The sequence below is a fragment of the Leguminivora glycinivorella genome, chromosome 18 (assembly GCF_023078275.1).
Source record: "Leguminivora glycinivorella isolate SPB_JAAS2020 chromosome 18, LegGlyc_1.1, whole genome shotgun sequence".
NCBI classification, from domain to species: Eukaryota; Metazoa; Arthropoda; class Insecta; order Lepidoptera; family Tortricidae; genus Leguminivora; species Leguminivora glycinivorella.
This window is the reverse complement of record NC_062988.1, coordinates 1,834,672-1,856,866: the sequence shown is the minus strand read 5'-3', so window position 1 is coordinate 1,856,866 and position 22,195 is coordinate 1,834,672. Positions and strand designations below refer to the sequence as shown.

Below are 22,195 nucleotides of genomic sequence, written 5' to 3'. Positions count from 1 at the left end.
ACTGTAATAATTTCAAAAATAGAACTTCATACAATTTCTATACTAATTTGCGATACCTGGCAAATTTTCCTGCATCTGAAACACATTTTTTTTTTCTGTCGCGTTATCGGCCAATCAGAGACGGTTATTACAAACAATTGGTTGCTAGGTAATTCGATGTTGATACAACGGTGAACGACTCTATTAACTTTAATTTTAACTTGCATGAATGATGATATTTCCGTCCATTGATGATGAAGATGATGACTCGTAGAAAAAGTATTGTATACAATAGTGATATAATTAAGCTTTTCACACTCGTACCGTACTATTAGGCCACTCAGCAAGCTTCGTGGCCTAAACATGGTACTCGACTGAAAAGCTTTGTATTATATCACGATCATAGCTGGGCATTAACTCGTTAATTCGTTAATCGTTAATTAACGAAGTTAACATTTTGGTTAACGGATTAACTTTTAAGTTAACTTTAAAAAATGTTAACGGATTCGTTAACTTCTGTTAAATTTCTTCGAGTCCGTTAATCGTTAATCCAGTTCCGCACGCGCCGAGTAAAACTTGCTCTGACCGCTACTGTAAAAGCCCGGAGTACGGCGAAACCTAGGATTTTCCCGAAAATTCAGTCTACATATCAATTGGTGACTTTGGATCACTTGTTCGAGACCTGCTAAAGTTTATTAGTCCTACTGCACCCATCACTAACTGCGAAACAGAATGTAAATCATCAGGCACGACGCATGGCACATAAATCACGCAACCGACGCATCAAGCCAGAGTTCGGCGGGCGACGCTATCTACCAAGTTACCGTGGATCACAACTTCGATTAGAGGTGTCTCAATCCGAGGAACCTACGCACCATGACTACCACCGCTTGAATGACCCAATACCTACGGGTCCAAGGTAAAACCTAGGTCTTACCGAAACAACGTATATATAAGTCCAAAGAGAACAATACCTATTTATTAACATTTCGCTTTTACCAATTGGCAGCTGGGATTTTTCAAGAGATTTTGGCAATCTTCGGTCTTTTACAGTAACATAATAAACTTACCCAAAAACTTAATAGTTGATAACTGATGCAACTAGCTACAGTAAAATATTTTTTTATCACGATTAACGGATTATCGATTAACTTTAACTACCGTTAAATTTGTTGAAATGTATCGCTTTAACGATTAACGAAGTTAACTTTTATAGTAACGGATTAACGATTATCGAAGTTAACTATTTGATTAACGGTGCCCAGCTATGATCACGATTGTATAAAATACTATTTAGAAAGCTGTATTTGTGATACTGGTAGATGGAAATAAAACTCCAGAATATATATTAATCTGTATAATACATCCACAAACGGACATCGTACAATAGTATATTTGGTAAAAATATCCACAACATAATATAAATAGTTAAAATATCAACAAACGCTTATTTACAATATACAAAATATACAGACGTACAAAAGAATCAACAACTTAACATAGTAGGTACGAGGATATGGTACGTATGGCGGCGATAGCGACTTTCGGCATAAGCGGCACTAAAACCACAATATAAACTGTCTTTTTAGACTCAGTAGTTCAATTTTGAACATTTTTTTTATAACTCTCGTTCGAAATACAGAATCTCGGACGTCCGATTGTCACTTTTTTCATCCTTGATTCTCGTTCAAAGTTGGACTACGCGATATAAATCGATGTACTGCTACAACTCTCATCATCTGTTACGCTACGATCGGTAACATTCCGCGACGATCGGCAGTTCACGGCGCCGACGACGCGGTCTCGGCAATGTTCGGCTTATTCCGGGAACGTTCGGTAGTTTCCGGCGATGTTCGGCAGTTTTCGCCGCGATCTCGGCAATGTTCGGCAGTTTCCGCCGCGATTTCGACAACCTTCGGCGTATATTGCCCCTATGGGCTCACGGTAGTGGTTCTACGTAGTTCTCGGGCACGAGCCCGCTCTTCCCGTTGAGGGTTCCGCGGAGCCAGCCGGGCTCGGCGCTGGCGGTGACGTTGGTGATGATCTGGTTCGGCTCAAAGGACAGCTCGCCTTCGCTTTCGCCTAGGCACGCGTAGAGTGTGCGCACGCGTCTGCGAATAAAAAAAAGTTATAAGTGACTGCTCAATATAAATATACAAGTTGGGGAAGCTACTTGAATAATGCTGCTATGATTTTCGACATATTTAGGGTTCTGAAAAATAAATTACGAGAAACTAACTTTTTTTTCGTTATTTCATTAAACTTGAAACGACATGAAATTAGCCCAGTCCACACAGAGCGAGGCAATGTGTTCGCGCACCTAGCGGAAGGTTGCTCAGCCGAGCAAAGCGCGCACACTGCTTCGGCCGAGGCACCCTACATAGCAGCTTTGCCTCGTTCTGTGAGGACCGGGCTATTCTAACTTTTTATGAGTTTACTGCTGCTCGGCACAGACTTCACTACTAAAGGAGCTACGTTAGTGCTAGGAGCGGTTGTTTGTAGACAGACTTTGCTGAATAGGCTAGTTTCCTCTACTTAAAATAAAATATTTTATGCAGTGCACGAAATAAAGCACTACATAATTAGAAGAAAAATATGGACAGTAGTTATTTGTAAACACAATTTGTATTTAATAAGTCAAAGAGAAAGATATAAAGTAAATGAATTGACCGTGACGTCACTTGTATTTTGTAATTCCATATTAGCAAATCGTTTTGACAGTTCATAAAAAGAAGCTGATTTGCTGAATTGAAGACTGGCTGGTCACGTTTTTGACCGGCTGGGCGGCACTTTAGCGGAAGGCCGTAGGTAGTGGCCATACTACAGTATAATAAATAGTACTATCGTGCAGTATGGCCAATTGGCCACTCCCACTCCCCGCTGAATGTGCCGCACACCCCCTCTCGATTACCTCACAGTTACCGCCTGTCAAAAACGCGAACAGTCGACTGGTATTTCACTCATACAAGCATAGTACGCGTTCACCTACACCAGCTTAGATTGTGTGCTAGGAACGCGCCTCTTTCATATATTTGATCGCCAGTGTCCGAGGTGTGGCAAATTGGCAATACTGTACGACAGTCTTTATTATACTGTGATTGAAGCAAAACTGGTGGTATATTCACCTGTACGGGTGTGTGTAGAGCCTAGCGTGTAGCGGCGCAGAGCCGAGGTGAGCGTGCGGCGGGGGGAAGGGCGCCGCCAGCGCGCCGGGGGGAGGGGGGGAGGCGCTGCTGCTCGACACCGACTCCGCTGAAGAACTGCTCGAACGGGTTGCACCTGGAAATAATAAAACACACGTAAGTTACAAATGCAATGCCTTCCACCAAAGATTGACGCTAGTGGCATGTTGACAAAGTCTGTAATTTAAAAGCGAAGTGCTGACACAGTGGTCAGAGACGAGATATTCTATAGAGGAGGGAGGTAAAAGTTACTGTACCTCTGAGAGCGGCGGCGGGGGAGCGAAGTGCTGCAACAGCTGCTGGTGGGGGTGGGGGGGTCACACCGGTCAGACTATAGATATTCTATAGGTGAGTGATGTAGAGTTACTGTACCTCTGAGAGCGACGAGCTGCGGTGGCGCGGGAGGCGGGGGAGCGAAGTGCTGCAACAGCTGCTGGTGGGGGTGGGGGGGTCACACCGGTCAGACTATAGATATTCTATAGGTGAGTGATGTAGGGTTACTGTACCTCTGAGAGCGACGAGCTGCGGTGGCGCGGGAGGCGGGGGAGCGAAGTGCTGCAAAAGCTGCTGGTGGTGGGGGGAGTATCGGGCGGTCGAGGTGGGGGGCGCAGTCACGCCGGTCAGCGATGATAGGGACGCTAGTGGCGTCAGGTGCGGCATTGCGGGCACGGATGTGCTCTGTGGAGAAAACGTTTAATTAGCATACTTAAACAAAAATCATTCTATGCAGTCATCAAGCGCGCATCCAGCTTCGTGCCCAGGGGGGGTGGTCACGTGGTAAAGTCCCGGGGCCCCAGGGGTGGGGGGGTCACGTGGTCGATTTGTATGGCCAACTTAGACGCCGGGGGGGGTCATGACCCCCATGGCCCCCCCTGGATCCGCGCATGGCAATCAGGCCCTTTTGGGTTCTCGATGGACTGTATAAACAATAGAGTAAGTATTGAACAAACGTTTTAGCTAAAACTGCCTAACAATCATAACGCGATAGCACTGAAGCAGAGAGAGAAAATGATATTTCGTTCGCTTTTAAGTGATGTGCTCTTTGTAATTGTATTTTAAGTACCTATCGGAAATTAGTAATCGAAAAATAAACACTTTGTATTCTGAAATAAGTAACAAATAAGTATGGAGACTATGTAACAAATTGAACATTTTCAAACAAAAGCTAGGGCATTATTTTGTGGATACCTATGTTGACACGAAAGATCTAAGGTACAGTCAACCAATTGGAACCCTAGGCCACTCTACAACCATGTCAAAATGACAAGCAGTTCATTTCTTACAATCTGATTTTTAACGTCACTATGACATAGTTCTACAGTGGCCTAGGGTTCCAATTGGTTGACTGTACAGGAGGGGGCAACAGCACCTTTAGGAAATTAAAAAATAATTGTAATACTTACGCAGTCAGCCGCGCGAAGGAGGGCAGAGGACATGGGCGCGGGGGAAGTCCTGCAACAACGACACGACACATGAGCATAAATAAATACACACTTTATCTACTCGCATTTGGAACTAAAGTTGTAACCAGTGAGAGGGCTACAATTTAAATCGAACATTACATTTTCTGAACCTCGTAAGTCCCGGCGTACTTGTATAAGTACATATTAAATTCGACTTTTGAACTCTTATAGAAGTAGGCGAAAGATCCAAATTCAAAACCGGAAAATTTTGGCCTGGGACTTACGAGGTCGAGTAAGTGAATTTGTTTTAGGAATATATTATAACAACGAATACTGATAAGTATTGCTATACAGGCATACAGCTAGGAAATGCCCCATACAAGGTACATACCAAGGATTCTGTCTGGGATTTGAGATTTTTTAGATTTAAGCTAGTTATTAAGTTGCAAATTGCAATGTTAGCAAAAGTTCAATATGTAACATTTTCTTGTGTACAAAAATATTCAATAGGTACAAACATAATTACATTTTATAAAAATAGTTTACTATTATTTAATAAGACATAATATTTAACAACTAAACCATGTTAGTGGAATTTATATGTGTTTTATATGTGCTTCAGAACATATAAATTCCAAATAATCAATGAAATAAATTTATGTCAAGAAAATATCATTAACATTATAATTTATACTACTAAATTTTAATCGAAATTTTGGTATTAAAAAACTAAACATAGATTTTAATTTATATTATGGCTGTGCCCATGTTAAATTTTATGGCAAACATAAACCTATAGTAAATATGTATATCATGCCACAAGACAATTTCATCAATACATAGTGTTTAAAAGTCAGTTCAATAAGTCAGTGTCCTGGTAAACTCTAGTCTCCCAAACGTCACAGAGCCCAGCTGATTTTTGTTTACACTCAAACACCAATACACAAACAAAACACCTACCCAGCAATAACGAATCCAGACAGGCAGATAATCATAATGGCACTAAACTCACAAACTTCAAAACACAGATATACTAGATTGATTCAAACACACAGAGACTCGAGTAACGCACGGTACGGCTGAAGGATCAAGACTGAGTGTCGCAGAGGTAACGCACGGTACGGCCGAGGGATGAAGACTGGGTGCCGCAAGCGCAGCGCGCGGTATATACGCGGGGCGGAGGGCTGTGATTGGCGCGCCAGGCCCGGTGTTACGGTCACGTGGCACCTGCCACCTGCGGTGGCCATCAGGGGCTTCGGACGCTTCAGGTATTCAGCTTCAGAGATATGGTTGTTGTGTTTTTATCGAAAGGATTCGGGAGAGTTAACTGCCAAACTGCCATGTCCAATTAATGTTTTTTTATCGAAAACTAACTAATAGGAATAGAAGATGCTCATGTTAGAATAGAAATCAACAAAATATCTAAGGCACGCCACAGTCTTAAAAATTCATAATCTTATAAAAGATTTGTATGCAACCTGTCAGTTCAAACTGACAGAATTTTCAGATTGAACTGACAGATTGCATACAAGTCTTTTTTAAGATTATGAATTTTTAAGACTGTCTGTTTACTCAAATACTCACCCAGCCGTTTCGACAGTAGGAGGAGAAATTGTAGCCCAAAAACAGTTGTATCGTAGATAACCTCTAAATATTTATAACGTCTATAGAAAAATTTACATTTAAGGACCTATTTCAATCGGGCTGCCGGGGTACAGTGAGCTGCGAAATTGCATGAAGAAATTATGAATGAATTTAAGATATGTATCCAATTTGATCAAAATTGGCTCCGTTATTTGACTTTACGGTAGAATACAAAGTTACAAACTTTTCAACGAGTATTAACGACTATTGAAGCCCAATAAAACATGCCTATTTATAACACTAACCTTGAAATATCCCGCCCCAGTAGTCACTTGTATCAGTGCAGCAAATATGTAATTACTGTCAGAATCAGATCTCTGCAATCGCACGTTGTGATGTGACTCTCATGCGATTACCAACATATTGTAACCGAAAGCGAATCTTTGTGTGTTGACTTAAGTCCTATTGTACATTGTGTTTTCTGTTAGCGAAGACAATGGATCTTATTTGAGTAAGGTAAAAGTACCAGTGCAAGAAAAGATAATGTCCAAAAGATGACGAAAACCAAAGAGGATCGAGTATTATAGAGTTACTGTCAAAGTAAAATGTGTAATCACAGTGCACAGACTACCATCTCTCGACACAAGCTTAAAACTTTTGAACCTCAGTTTTGACATTTTGGCCCATACTGTTAGCTTGATATATGTTAAAATGTCAAATATTAATATTAGCGCCATCTACTCGAGCGTTCCCCAAAGGTGTAACGCCATCTAGGCCACCGTACCTTCTTCTCTATGGCTTTAAGGTACGTCTTTGTACGGTTTCTTAGACTTTATCCGTCTATACGGAGTTACATATGTCTTTGCGAAAACGCAAGGCCTTTAAAGGCAAAAGGTCGGCCTGAGTGGGCACTGCAACGTACAGCGACTTATGGTGGCCACGAGGTTACGACGAAGAATAAAAAGAACAAAAAATGATCCTTTTGTTACATTAATTCACAATGACCTAAGGTTGAAAGTGGTATCTAACTGGAAGACTGTCGAGCACCGTTACTTTTACCTCATGCGGTATCAAAACATCGATCGATTATCATTGTCTTCAAAGTCTGATATTGACAAAAGAGAGAGAGATATATAGAGAGAGAAATACAGAGAGAAAAGTTGGCGGCGACTGAACAAATTTTGCAGAATCTTGGATAGGCGGTCAATAACAAGCCCCGCAGCCGAATGGCGAAATGCCATCCGACGCGAAACGAAAACGAAAGGTAGTCTGGCTCTGTTGCGCCAATACGCAGGAGCGATAGAGATAGATATCTACGAGCGTTTCGTTTCGTGAGCGTTTGTGCCATTCGGCTACGCACCGAGTTATTGTGTCGAATATTGAAATACCTAATACTAAGATTAAATAGGTTAGTTACGTTCCCGATTCGCCAGATTCTTGTTTCCGTACGAATCGCGAATAGGCCTCTTGTAGTAGGGTTCTGTACCAAAAAAAGTACAAAATGAACCTTTATGGTACGACTCTGTCCATCAATCCTTTTTAGAGTAGATGCTAATGTTTCTACCACCAAACGACTAAAGATAATCCACGAATGCGACCTCAAAACGAGAACGGTGAAAATCATCACCATTATTTCATTAATAAGATAAGCCAAAAATGTTATTCGCAAAGAGAAAATCGCAAAAAAATCAAATAAGGCTTTAAATTATTATCCTCAAACATAAATCGAGTTCGAGGGCCCACAACATCCTTCAGAAGACACATGTCCACTAGGGTGGTCCTTATTTTGTCGATGTTATATTTTTATACGGGGCACCCGCTTAATGTAAAATCTAACCCTAAAAAACCAATGTATTTTTTTTTTCAGAATTTTTAAATACATTTTAGGGGTCGCTACCTCACTTTGTAAATTTGGATCCTCCATACAAAATGCAATTTTTTTTATCTATTTTTTTAGATTTTTCGTTGTGGGGCGAAAAGTCATGGTGTATTAAAACCATTGTAATTTGTTTTCAGAATTTTTAAATACATTTTAGGGGTCGCTACCGCACTTTGAAAATGTGGACCCTCTATACAAAATGCTATTTTTTATTTTTTTTTCCGATTTTTCGTTGTGGGGCAAAGAGTCAGGGTGTATTAAAGTGCAACTTAACATAAAATAACGCCGCTGATTTTTTTAAAATTATTTATTCATATTTTAGGGGTTCTAAGACTTCTAAAGTAAGTTCTTCCAAATTTTGAAAAGTGCGGTAGCGACCCCTAATTAATGTATTTAAAAATTCTGAAAACAAATTACATTGGTTTTAATACACCCTGACTCTTTGCCACACAACGGAAATTCGAAAAAAAAAAAAAAAACATTTTGTATGGAGGGTCCAAATTTTCAAAGTGCGGTAGCGACCTCTAAAATGTATTTAAAAATTCTGAAAAAAAAAATACATTGGTTTTTTAGGGTTAGATTTTACATTAAGCGGGTGCCCCGTATAAAAATATAACATCGACAAAATAAGGACCACCCTAATGTCCACCGTACATTTCAAAACGATTCTGGAAAGTGGCAGATAAAAATAACAGTCTACAGCTTGCATGTATTCTCAAACCATATTGACTCCTACTTTTTAGTGAATAGGGGTTATATTGAAGTGGTGGAGTAGTGCCCAGGTGTCAGCGCAAAAACTCGTCTTTACGCACCCTCTGCTGCTATATAATTGACAAAAGATGTTTTTTCCATCAGCATCTCCTTTCATACTGTTCCGGTGTATGTTAACGGCTCTGGATGCTTAAGATGCTTTGAGCATTGAGTATGAGGGTGGTTTGAATGTAAACATAACTTGATGATTAGAATAAGGCGTTAATCGCGATACGACGGTCATTGAATGCCGATATGTGTTCTCTTATCAGAATATTTAGAATGATACGAAAACATGACTGTTCCGGAGTCTCTTTAACTGGATGCTGGAAGATGCTTTGAGATGGGCATTGAGCAAAATGAGAACCTTTAACATCAGTTTTTGACCTTTAAAGCCAGTTGCATCAACCATAGTTAAAACATGAACGTCACGCAGCAAAGGTACAGATTATTAATAATTTACTAACGTAAGCAAAGGTCTATGGAACTTCCAATACATTTAGCGAACGCTTTAACACGTTCGCTACAGTACCGGGCCGAAAGACCTTACACAAAGTATGGTTAACTGCGAGTTAACTTAATTGCCGCAGCGAAGGTGTTAACGGTGACTACGTTATTCGATAGTGTACAGCGGCGATTCGAATAAAAATTTACTGCGAAACGACGGTGATAGTGTAATCTTATCAGGTTGATACGTAGAAGTGCATTTTTACAGGACAACATTGATTACGAGAATCCAAGCCTGACGCGTCGTTCAGGCAAATAACCATCTGTGATTTTGTTAAAAAAAAAAAACAAAGTTTAAAGTTTTCGGCATAATTATTACAGTAGTATGGTGCATTAGGGTAATTTCGAATGACAAAAATGCTCGGGTAATTTCGTAAGGGGAATCTCAATATGATGGAAATAATGGTGATTTTTAGGCGACTTTCGAAATTAGACGACTTTCGGAATCACCCTAATGCATCTTACATCTTTACTTAGCTGTGGACGATAAAGAAGTGTCATGACAATATACACAGCTTTATATGCACTTTAACGGTAAGATTTCTTAAAATAATTAATTTATTTCATTTGTCGTGCCCGTTTTATTAATTAGCGGCACTACCTAATCCGGACAGTAATCTAATTGTTTCTTCACGCCTGATTTGTATCAGAATGGATATTAATAAGAGTTCAGCGAGAGCGGTGCCAGTGCCAGGGTCCGTTTTGGCTAAAAAAAAAAGGGCCCGTAGCCAAGAGTACAATCAGCCACGCTAGCTTAAATAAGTCTCTACCGTTTTTATAAAATGCTCGCAAAATGTTAGGCTCTCCGGCCAAATCGTCTTTATAAATATCTAGGTTTAATAATTAATCTGTAATCCCACCATTTTATATGGAATTTGACAGATGACAGCCCACTAACCCTGAGTTAAGTGGTCGGTGCAAGTGGGCCTAACACTATTTTATAAGTTAAATATATTACTAACAGCTATGGATTTTTTATCCGAAATAAAATTGTTTTATTTATTTATTTTATTCATAAACGCGTGCCTTCCTAAACCTTGACGTTGGCGGAATTAAAGACGAGATAACACTTAAAAAGTAATGAAAAAAAAAAATATTGGGGCAAAGCTGCAATTCCATTTTTTGTGGCAAGATTTGTTTGACCGTCTATACGTCCAACGTGTTGTCGATGGTACTCGTGGCTACGGGCGGTGAGCCGGCAGATGCGCATACGCAACGGCAGGTGTGCATACCGGCTTGCAGCTGCCGCGCATTCTTATCTCGTAAGGCTTCGCCCGTTCATTGTGCACTCGGCGGACCCAATTCGCGATACCTACTTTCGAGAGAGGCTGTCCCTTTGTTTGTCATGCGTTCTCGAAAACTGCTTGATGGTAATAAAATTTAATTCAGGGTATGAATTTTATTATAAGATTCAGTGCCGTTAGTATTCGAAAACGTTACGTTTCGTTTTTGAGTTACGTAACTTTTTTATTGGACTGGGCGAAGTGGTGAGCTCTTGTGTTGGAGGTTAACACTCATATTGGGTCATCGCACCAATAATGGAAGTTACATATTTTTGATTTATTCAGATAAGACGTGTTTCCAAATGTCTCGCAGAGACACTAGATATAGAGGTACAGAGAGCGTAGATATATGTGTTTAAAATGTTCAAGTTGGGAAGGTTATAAACATTTCAGGAAAATATATTTTTTTGGTAATAAAAAAATCAACCCATACCAATACAAGAACATTAATAAGAGGTTTCAGAATTTTTTTATAAATCATGGAAAATACAAAGGGGAGAGGTGGATCTTGATGATGCCACGCTTAGCTACCTCAATTCCGACTGAAGAGGTTCGACTTTTAAGAATAATCTCACATAAAGTAGGTACAAAAAAATAAAAATAAGTTACTGTACTTTTAACTGCACGTAATAAAAGCGAAGCACATAAAAAAAATAAAAATAAGTTACTGTACTTTTAACTGCACGTAATAAAAGCGAAGCACATAATCATAAAGGCTCTTAAGGCATTAAAATGATAATTAACTGTCTCGGAGCAAGGTTGGGGAACAAAGCCGGCCGGCTATTATACTCGTCAAGGCCTGCTGCCGATTGGACTGTCTGTATAAGGCTTGAGTGGACGCTGGGAGCGGAGCGTTCGGCGTGGCGGGCGAGCGTGCGTCAACGTCAACCCTATGCACCAGACCAGTAGGCCTAGCACATGATGGCCGCGGGAGTATGTCGCCGCGAGATAGACTACCCGTCCTTATGTCATTAATACAGTTAGAAGAAGACGTGGCATCTATCTCGCGGCGACATACTCCCGCGGCCATCATGTGCTAGGCCTACAGACACTGAGCTTTAATTGTTTGACATGCCGCACCCCGCTGCACGCCCAAATTGAGCGTGCACTCAAGCCTTACACTTGTGCATACTACTCGCTTGTTGAAAAAGCACAAAACGGTTTACTTAAAAAGCAACAGGGTTCATTTCTCCCTGCAAACGCTCTTGACTTTTTCCTCCCTGGTTTTTGAAGCTAGGTCAATGTTTTTAAAAGCGCTAGAGCCCTTTAAATACGACTGAAAACGGCGTAAAGAGAAGCTTTGTATAAGTGATATCAATTAGCCAAAAAAGCTAAAAACAGAGTAATAAATTCAAACTCAATTTGACTTTTTTTTTACAATTTGTAAGTCACATTTGTTAAAGTTGTCCTTATCATTTGGTATTTTAGTATAAGTTTTTAGCGTCTTAAGGAAACCAGTAAAAAAAACTTGTTGCAGATACTCATCAAATTTCAGTCAAAAGACCTTTCAAAAAGAAATTCAGAAAGTATTATAAATTTTGCTATTAAAGAAACAGCGTAGGTATCCCATTGTTGTCAAGAGGGAATGGCGAAGCGCTGTCTGTAAAGCTTCAAACCTTTGTCTTCGATGAACAGCCAGAAAATCCAGAAAAAAAGTACTAAAAATTTACGCTTATCAGCGTTATCTCTCAATACAGCCCCACAATGACTGGGATTGACCAAATGTTTATTTGTTTTGTTAGTCGCTATTGTCTTCTACGCTTTTTGTACCAACTAGGGTCTGTCAGTCCGTTTCAAATTGCAGGCGGTTCAAATGGCCACAGAGACGTGTTGACAAAAAAGAGCTTACGTATTTATTCAGTGTAAAAAAATTGGACTTCAATTTACAACGCATTTCGCAAATGTTCCAGAGCGCAGTAAATCTTTTATGGTACACATTGACATGTTTCCGTTATTGAAATTGAATGCGAACTTACGAATGGCTTCCGCAGGTTTCAAAAAATTATACTCAGTGCCCCAAATCTGTGCTGTATTATGAAGCTCTTGAAGTGTATTCCCGCGCGTTGGAATAAATGACCGAGTTACTGAGAGGGATGGGGAGTCAGAGTGATTGTGCCGAGACGAAGGCCTACCTGCCGGTAATTAGGCATCCGCGGGCGCACGCCGACCGACGACGGTCCGTATTCCCCGAGCCTAACGGTAGCGCTGAGCGGGTCAACTGGACTATCTTGGACTTCGAGATTCATATTACCCATGCGCACATTTAACTGGTTCGTTTAGCATGCTTGTACTCGGTAAGTATTTTCAATAGCTCTTACACCCTGCACGCGACAGAAAAACTAGCGACAGCTGCAAAGCGGAGAATCACAAGGCTTTACATTTCGTAGTCAACATTTAATAATATTCAGATAATTCTTAATTCATTTCAAAAGCAACCACATGCTAAGAACATGCCGGGTAAAGTATACAATGATTGGCACTTTCAATTGGTACCTATTGGTTACTTTTTGCAAGATTGAAAACAGCTTTTAGTGACTTGTAACAAAATTTTATAGCAGATCCACCTCTTGAATCGCAGCAGCATGGGTACTGTTTTTGAATTTGTAACCTTTTGTCACTAAATAAAAGTTCAAAATATAGTTTGTAATATACACAAAATTGGACTTAGGAGAATAATATAGGCGGTGGCACTGCTAAAGATAAGTGTTTCATATTGTTTCAGGTTGTTATTTTTTTAGTAAAGTGTAGACATGAGTAATGCCACCATTTGTACAATAGACTCCGTCGGTGGTCCGACACCAACACTTGAGCCTAATGACGGGCTTCCCCGAAAGGAACAAAGGACGCCTAATGACCGCGGAGTTGGGACTAGAACTTATCTCTTAAGCGGATAGCCTTTGAGACCAGGTACTGTAGTCAAGAGTACAATTTGACTCTCCATAGCGTAATTATCTCTCTCTATTCCTCTTCCATATTGGTGCGACAGAGACAATTGAGAATCGTTCTCCACGGAGTGTCAAAGATTGTGCTTTTGGCTATAGGCTCAGGGCTCTTTTTACGCACTTCCATATCTTATCGTCGTTAGGTTACGCCTAAAGACGGTTTTCCCTAAACGAAACAATGGGATTTATTGTTATAGTTAATAAAGCACGGTTTAGGCATTGATAAGCTACAGCTTACGAGCGAACAAAACTAAATCTAAAGGCATTCATTCAAGGGTAGGTAACTGGACTTTTCCAAAGTGTATATTATGGTATAATATGGTCTACTTTACAATAACATAAAGAATATCTTACTGGTCCCGACCAGTCTAAAACTGATCGGAGTGGTCGGCCTAAGTTAACACAGCATTGTTGAAACAAGCCTTAAATCTGGAGATAACTAATTACCAACTTTATTTCACACGAATCCGGGTTATCATTTAGAATGAGAATAGCCATTAACCATTTCATTGTTTTGAATACAATTCTCGCAATTATTTGCTTAAAGATATTTTCTCTTCAACATTTTTATTTCATGGATTTTTTTTGTGGATTTTATTATTATAACATGCTGTATCACCGCTGTAGAAAGGTAGTTGATTTTCCATTATAGGTCAGACATGACAATGATGATGATGCGATCCATTTATCCTTTATAAGGGACATAGGAGGGCTCTCAGAAGGGATTTCCATGGTCAGAGATGGTTGACGGTTGATGGTTGATGGATCGTTGGATAGCGAGTTTCAACATATATTTTTTTTAACATTGCTATATGGCACTAGCAGCCTATTCTTCTTGCGGGTACCGTATCATAAACGTAGTTAACTGGCCACTAGTTACGGCCCATTATTAGAATGTGTTGGTGTTATAATCCGCGCACACGCCATCCCGGAGGGATAAGAAGCGGAAACGGGCACGTGTTGGAGGCTGCGTCTGCGCAGTGATCCGGAGCGTCCTCCTGACACGTGGCTCGCGGGTCTCGCGACCTCCAAAAAAAAAATCAAACGCATTTATTTATTATTCTTAACTTAGGTAGGTAGCTAACGTTTGGGACATTTATTTTTTATATTGTCTTCGGTTACCGCGACATTTATCATGAAATAAAACTATGGAAACGGATTATATCGCGTATAATGAATTGACAATTGATCCCGAGTATGCCGACGTTTCGAACACTTTACATCGTTCGTGGTCAACGGGTTTTGGACTTTGGTAAACACGGCGTCCGAAGACTGAAGGACATGGAAAGTGCAAATATCGTAGGCAGGATATTTTTCTAAAGAAGACTTTATATAATAAAATAAAATATAATAATTATGTATTTTAAAAGAAAGGAACAACGTAAAAATTTACGACTATAAAAAGAAATAAGGTCAGTGCGGGCAAGACCGGCATAGTTTATTTGAATTAAAGTTTGAGTGGATAAAACTCTATAATTAATGTAGTCTGGCGTTATGCGCATGGTCCTATGGGATAGCAAATATTATATTTTACAAAGCTTTTACAACATTTTGGTGAATTAAGGTACTTTTAAGTGATAAAAATCACATTTTTTAAGGCTCGGCGGGTTGACCGTCCTCCCGCGATGAGCACGGAAAGACCGTCTAGTGCTTGTTGTCGCGTAATTTCATATAAGACTAGGTTCCAAAATCATGATCATTGTTATTTTACGTAATAACAGAGCAGAATGTGCTAGATAATTAATAAAATAACGTTAAAATTTTGAACATATAAGCATTTTTCTATTTATAAGGCAAGACCGGCATATGTCCCGTAGATGGGGTTCATAACCTTTTCTTTTCAGGTCCAGATATTGCATAATACTGTTTTTCCAACGAACACCTGCGAATCCAATGTAGTCACGATAATTGACCCATGACACCCTGACCCATGACCCGTTGACCCATGACAACTTTTAGGTCAAAGTGACAGTCAGCAATGTCAGATTTCCAATTGGTCATTAATTTTGAAGTCAGCACCCCCAAAACCCTATTTGACGACACCCATGACCACTTTTGTGTCAAGTGACAGGCAGCAATGTCAGATTCCAGATTGGTTATTAATTTTGGAATCAGCACCCCCGAGAACCTATTTGACCACACCCATGACCACTTTTATGTCAAAGTGACAGTCAGCAATGTCAGATTTCCAATTGGTCATTAATTTTGAAGTCAGCACCCCCCAAACGTATTTCACCACACCCATGACCACTTTTATGTCAAAGTGACAGTCAGCAATGTCAATTAACGGTCGGGTAGCCGTAAAATAGTCGGTCAAAACCGTTTTAAAGGGTACCCATACGGTCCCTGTTGGGTAACGCTGATCATAAAAATAATGACTAACTTGAAATCCTACTCTCTTTGGAAATATTTGTCGTCGCATGTTGCACAATCTACATAATTATACTTAAACAAAAATAATAAAAAACGGGTAGAACTTACGATAATTCTACCAACTTAAATACGATGATGAATAATGCAGTGTAGGCTTACTTCTCTTCACCTCTTATCATTCTTCACAACTATGTCACATATATTTTTTTTACTTAATACTTTCGAATGATTTTTGTAACACCATACGAATCATTATCAAAACTGTATTTCGAAGTTAAAATAAAAAATGGTACAACTATCATAAGCCAAAAACGTACTTATATATTGATATTGTTTACACTCGACTTATTTCCAATAAAGCCTAAAAAAGGTTGGCAACTTCTTGTTTATCATATGCCGGTCTTGCCTTTCTCTTTTATGCCGGACTTTCTGAGTAGGCACAATTTCTAAGTTACATATTTCAGAACATAAAACTAGAAATTGAGCGCGTTTTCAGTAGATTAATAGTACTAGTCAGAAAGAACGGTTATTAAATGACTACGTTACATACACAATATACAAATATTCCGACTGCTTCTATTTTATTTTAATTTTTTGCGGAACCATGTTGAACTCGATGTTCGAGTTCGAAACACGAATCAAGTTTTATGTTAACTAGTGTTCGTCCTAGAGATAGGTATTGAAGGCCAGTGGATTAAGGGCGAAAAACTGGTATACCTCCGGAGGTCTGAGAGGCGTAGATATATAAACACAAAAGTTATAGTCAATAGACGGTCTTTCCGGGTAGACGGTCTTCCCCACACTGACCTTATGTAAAACAGGAAACAGTCTGACTACTGCCATTTTTCGGCGCTGATCGCCCAAAAAACCTGAATAGCAATTTTCATCTATTTCGTATCTGTGTGTGCGTATTAGCCGAATGCATAAAAGCTCACGATAATATCTCTTTCCTAACTATCTATCTCTATCGCTCTTGCGTATTTTCGCGACTGAGCCAGACTGCATGCCATTCGGCTACGGGGACCAAATATATATTAGTACAAGTACAGAAGGCCCACTGCTTTGATGTTCACGAAATGCCGCCTTTTTAAATGCCCACAAAATTTTTAGATCTGTGTAAGAATGTCCTATGGTACATAACTATTTTATTCATGATGTCTATTTAACTTAGCATTGTTAGCCATTCCACACGTGGACACCGCATATAAACCTTAAAAAAACTCGCGACGTAAAATAACAATATAAAGTGCGAACGTGCGTTCCGTGAGAACGCGCGCCACCCCTGATCAGGCCGCGAACTCGCGGCCGCCGGCATGTACTTGTAGCACGGCGATAGAATCGCGGAGTGAGCCGCCCCTGCTACGGGCTTGTATGTGTATAGATACAAAAGTCTCTCGTTTAAATCTATCTGCCTGGACGATGTCCCATTTACTTGTGATCGGCCTTCCCTTTCTTTTTTCCCTCAAAAATCACTCGTTTAAAGGTATAAGTTGAGTCCAGTAAAAAAAACATCTTTCCTTCAGTCATTAAAGGCCAATTATATCTATAGCGAGCCGGTGGTGCCAGGTGGCCTACACGTTTTGCGTGTGCCGTATTTGGAAGGATGTTCTTTTTGTTCCTATCTAATAAGAGCAGATGGCCGAAAAGGTTGACTAGCCGCTTTTTACACGTTTGTAAAGAAATCATATTCCACGTGAATCATCAACTTTTGTTTCAAATCAAACATTTGAAGCTGTTTTAAATCACTGAATCAATGAAAAACTTTTTGTAAGAATATACAATAAATACCTCGTGTGTTCATAAGTTTTGAGACGAATTTAAAAAGTTGAATTTGAAATAAGAATATGCCCGCAGCTTGCATCTAGTGTTTAATTTTAAAAAGGATATTTTATTCGATTATTTGTCATTCTTTATCGAGATGGCGGGAAAGAAACAGTTACGGTCAACGGTGCTTTCGTTTGTATGAAGCCGGTGCAAAACCTATGGAGATTTTCAATCAGATTAAAAGTATTGGAGCTAGTCGCAATTTTATATATTATACCTTGAAGAGGTACAGGGAGACCCAATCAATTGCTGATCGACCAAGAACCGGCCGTCCGCGATCGGTAAGGACTCCAGCAAATATTAAATTGATCAGGGAACGACTCCGACTCAGGTAGACCCCCCCCTCGTTTTTTCCACTAACCCTGTAGTCGGCGTTTTCCCACCATTTTGGCTAGAATGCATCCAGGCAAGCAAGTATGGTCGCGCGATAAATGATAAAACATCAGGTACAAACCTTGTATGTATTACAAGTGCGCGAACTGTCAAATCGTATGGGTTGTCATGGAAACACACTTGTAATAAATAAATAATAATAAATAATAATAATAAATAAATATTATAGGACTGATGTTTTACAGATTGACTGAGATCCCCCACGGTAAGCTCAAGAAGGTCTATGTGTTGTCGGGTACTCAGACAACGATATGTATAATATATAAATACTTATATACATAGAAAACATCCATGACTCAGGAACAAATATCTGTGTTCATCACACAAATAAATGCCCATACCGGGATTCGTACCCGGGACCGCGGCGTAGCAGGCAGGATCACTACCGACTGCGCCAGACCGGTCGTCAAAACCACTGAACACGCCTACCATATGTAACCGATGGACACTCTATTTAATAATGCAAACATTGTAAAACATGGAAAAAATGGACCAGTTAATTTGCCCCCCAGTCGAGATTTGACCAGCTGTATCTTATATAATTCAATTGTAGGTGGAGGGGGATTTTCTTCGTATATTGCATTTATTTCAGTTTAATTAAGGTCACCTGAGTGAAAGTACACAACGATCGAGAGGCCACCCACGTCGGGACCCGGGAGGTCCGGGACTAATCGCTTTTTGGGCCTTTTTATATCCATCATTTGATGCCTTAATTACATACTGGAACCCCTTGACATGTTATTTTGTATTAAAAATAATTTGTTATGTAACATCTTTGGCGGATAACGAGTGCGTTAAGAACAAGATGGTCGTTGAAAAGCGTTTAATATCCACCCAAACATCATCATCCTCCTTGCGTTATCTCGGCATTTGCCATGGCTCATGGGAGCCTGGGCCTACCATCTGACCGTCCAACCCGAAGGGTAACTAGGCCTTATTGGGATTAGTTCGGTTTCCTCACGATGTTTTCCTTCACTGAAAAGCGACTGGCAAATATCAAATGACATTTGATATTTGCCAGTCGCTTTTAAGCATATTTTTTGAGCCGTCCTTTTTATTCCATCAACGAATACTATGATAAGTTTTTTGACCAATGTACCTGACATCTCTCTTTTGTTTTTAGAATAGAATATAATACAATTACCTATTTTCCTTCCTTTTTTTATATACTTTACTGGACTCTTATTATGACTTTATTATTGATCTTTATATTAATTATTATTGTTTTATTTTAAATTATTTGTTTACTGGTTAAAATTGTATTTCACTAATGTACCTGATATTCAACTAAGATTTTTTATTTTATTTTATGTATTTCATTCTGATTTTAATTCTTGTAAAATTTGTTTTGTCATATTTTTAGCTGTGGTGTAAATATTGTATTTGCATGCATGTCGATGTGTTTTTATGCAAATAAATGAATGAATATGAATATGAATTTCGCACATAAGTTCCGAGAAACTCATTGGTACGAGCCGGGGTTCGAACCCGCGACCTCCGAATTGAAAGTTGCACGCTCTTGCCGCTAGGCCACCAGCGCTTGATACACCCAAACATTACTATGGCCGGTAACAGACAGTCTTAAATTTCATAATCTTATGAAATCAGATCGAGTGCACGGGGCGTGAATGACGTACCTAACATCTCATCACTGATAATTAAAAAAGGAGTATACACATGTATGCCGTATCCAGAATATCTAGCCAAGTTAAAGATGATAAGAAAAAGCACGATAAAAGACACATCAAACAGTCGAACACACCATTGCAAGGTTAATGCATACAGCGCGCATCCAATAGTTGCTTGCACACACCTGGCGCGCACACATAGAAACATATAAGATGCACCTATCCACTCTATCCAGCTACTTTAAGCTGAGTTTAGACGAGAAAAGTATATGCAAGAAAGAGATGCAGATACTTGCCACTCACTCTTACCTATAGTTGCGTCTGAAAACTTGCAGCAATAACTTGCTGGTCTAAACTCAGCTTTATAGTTTCGTCACATCTCGGACACTGGCGATCAAATATATGAAAGAGGCGCGTTCCTAGCACACATTCTAAGCTCGTATAAGTGAACGCGTACCATGCTTGTGTGAGTGAGATATGACAGGTCGACTGGTTGCGTTTTTGACAGGCGGTAACTGTAAGGTAACCGAGAGGAGGTGACCGGAGAGCGGGACTGGCCATACTGTACGTTAGTACTCTTTATTATACTGTGGTGCAGTGGTTAGAACAAAGCACATGATAAGACTTCATTCAAGTTCATTCTGTATCTAGCACCAGCAGTGGAAGTTTAAACGCATACGGTATGAGCGTTTCTTTCTGATTGCCTTGTTAGGTGCAGTCAACCAATTGGAACCCTAGACCACTGTAGAACTATGTCATAGTGACGTTATAAATCAGATTGTAAGAAAATCTTGTCATTTTGATATGGTTGTGCTACTTCGAGATTCTATCGCCGCGCTATGCTGGCGGCCGCGGTTCCTAAAGGGTGGCGCGCGTTTCACGGAACGCACGTTGACTGTAATGGTAATGTTACGCCTCATACAATGACGCATTTCGTTCATGCAAGTAAAAAACTTATATTCAAAAAATTACGAATCGGAAAAAAAATTTTTCATGTATTTTAATCCTAAAATGAGCCCAAAAAGTGAATATTTTGAAGAGATGAGTAACACACTTTTCCTCAAAAAGGTTCGTACATCGCGCATCCAATAGTTGCGTGCGCAGTGGTTACGCACCTGGCGCGCACGCGCAGGTGTTCCCCCGCCCTTGCTGCCCCCGCCCCCGGCCCCCGCATTATCTTTATGAACCCCCCTCACCGCCGACTCTCTAAGAAGCTTATTCTGATTGTGGTTATTAGTATAGTCAACATTTCTGCTTTGCTGGTTGACTGGTACAGAATGCCTTATTACATTAAGTTCGCCTATTGAACGATGTCTTTATTTTGTGCAATAAAGATTAAATAAAAGCTAATTAATAAGCGCTGGTAGCCTAACGGTAAGTAGGTGCGACTTTCGTTCCGGAGGTCGCGGGTTCGAACACCAGCTCGCACCACTGAACCAGAAATAATATTAGCGTCAGAGCTGCCCAGCATCATCATCCTCTTACGTTATCCCGGCATCTGCCACGGCTCTTGGAAGCCTGGGGTCCGCATTGACAACTAATTTCAAGATTTGACGTCGGCACTAGTTTTACGAAAGCGACTGCCATCTGACCTTCCAACCCGAAGGGTAACTATTAGGCCTTATTGGAATTAGTCCGGCTTCCTCACGATGTTTTCCTTCACCGAAAAGCGAAGCTGACCAGCATATCAAAAACAATTTTCTGATCACACCGGTAACCAGCTACCACAATCAGAATGATCCTCCAGGAAGTGGAACATGACGCAAGGGGTAGTATTTGTTGTCCTCGTTTGTATTCCGTTTCCGGCGTTTTATGGGTTATCAATGGGCAGGATTTAAATAGGTGAACCTTGTACATCACCCTTCAACCCGTTTGCGAGACAATATGCAGTGTAAATTGATTACCGGCTGCTTCCTCAGTCTTGAGGGTAAAGATTACAACTATTGACGCCTTCATACTTAAAAAGTCAGAAAATGTTGTTTTCACCACACCAACTGGTAAAGGCTCTCTTTGCTATTCGAAAACAGATAGTAAAATTGCATTTTATCCACAAGAGTGCAAAGTAATTTCATACAAATTTTAACTTGATGTGTTAAGCTGGCTGTTAGAATTTACTTATAAATGACAAAAAATAAGATTTTCATTTGGATCCGTAGGTTTCTTTGTAGGTACATCTGTCCGCGATTATTTAGATTAAGGTAAAGCGGGGCAATTCTCGACTGGGGGCCATTGTAACTGATCTATTTGCTGTACGGTCAGCCAAGAAAGTGGTATCCCACTTTTCGACTCTATTGATCGAAAAGTGGTAAACCACTTTTTTGGCTGACTGTACCTTACACATAATGACTACTCTTACCTAAATAATGACTACTCTGAATTTGACGTGGTTTTAAATTAAAATAAATAGTACGTAGTAGGTACTCCTATAAACTAAAAGATGTAAATCTTATTGTAATATCTAATGTAAA

The 22,195-nt window shown here is 39.9% G+C and overlaps 1 protein-coding gene across 1 annotated transcript in view; it reads right to left on the bottom strand.

Moving 5' to 3' along the window:
* Window positions 1-1,321: 1,321 nt before the first annotated feature.
* LOC125236096 (rho GTPase-activating protein Graf) overlaps window positions 1,322-22,195 on the bottom strand; it is a 107,911-nt gene continuing 87,037 nt past the window's right edge. The window contains 4 exon segments of the mRNA XM_048142791.1: window positions 1,322-2,090; window positions 3,105-3,258; window positions 3,668-3,839; window positions 4,565-4,613. Coding sequence (XP_047998748.1) covers window positions 1,919-2,090; window positions 3,105-3,258; window positions 3,668-3,839; window positions 4,565-4,613 — 547 coding nt within the window. The 3' untranslated portion in view covers window positions 1,322-1,918.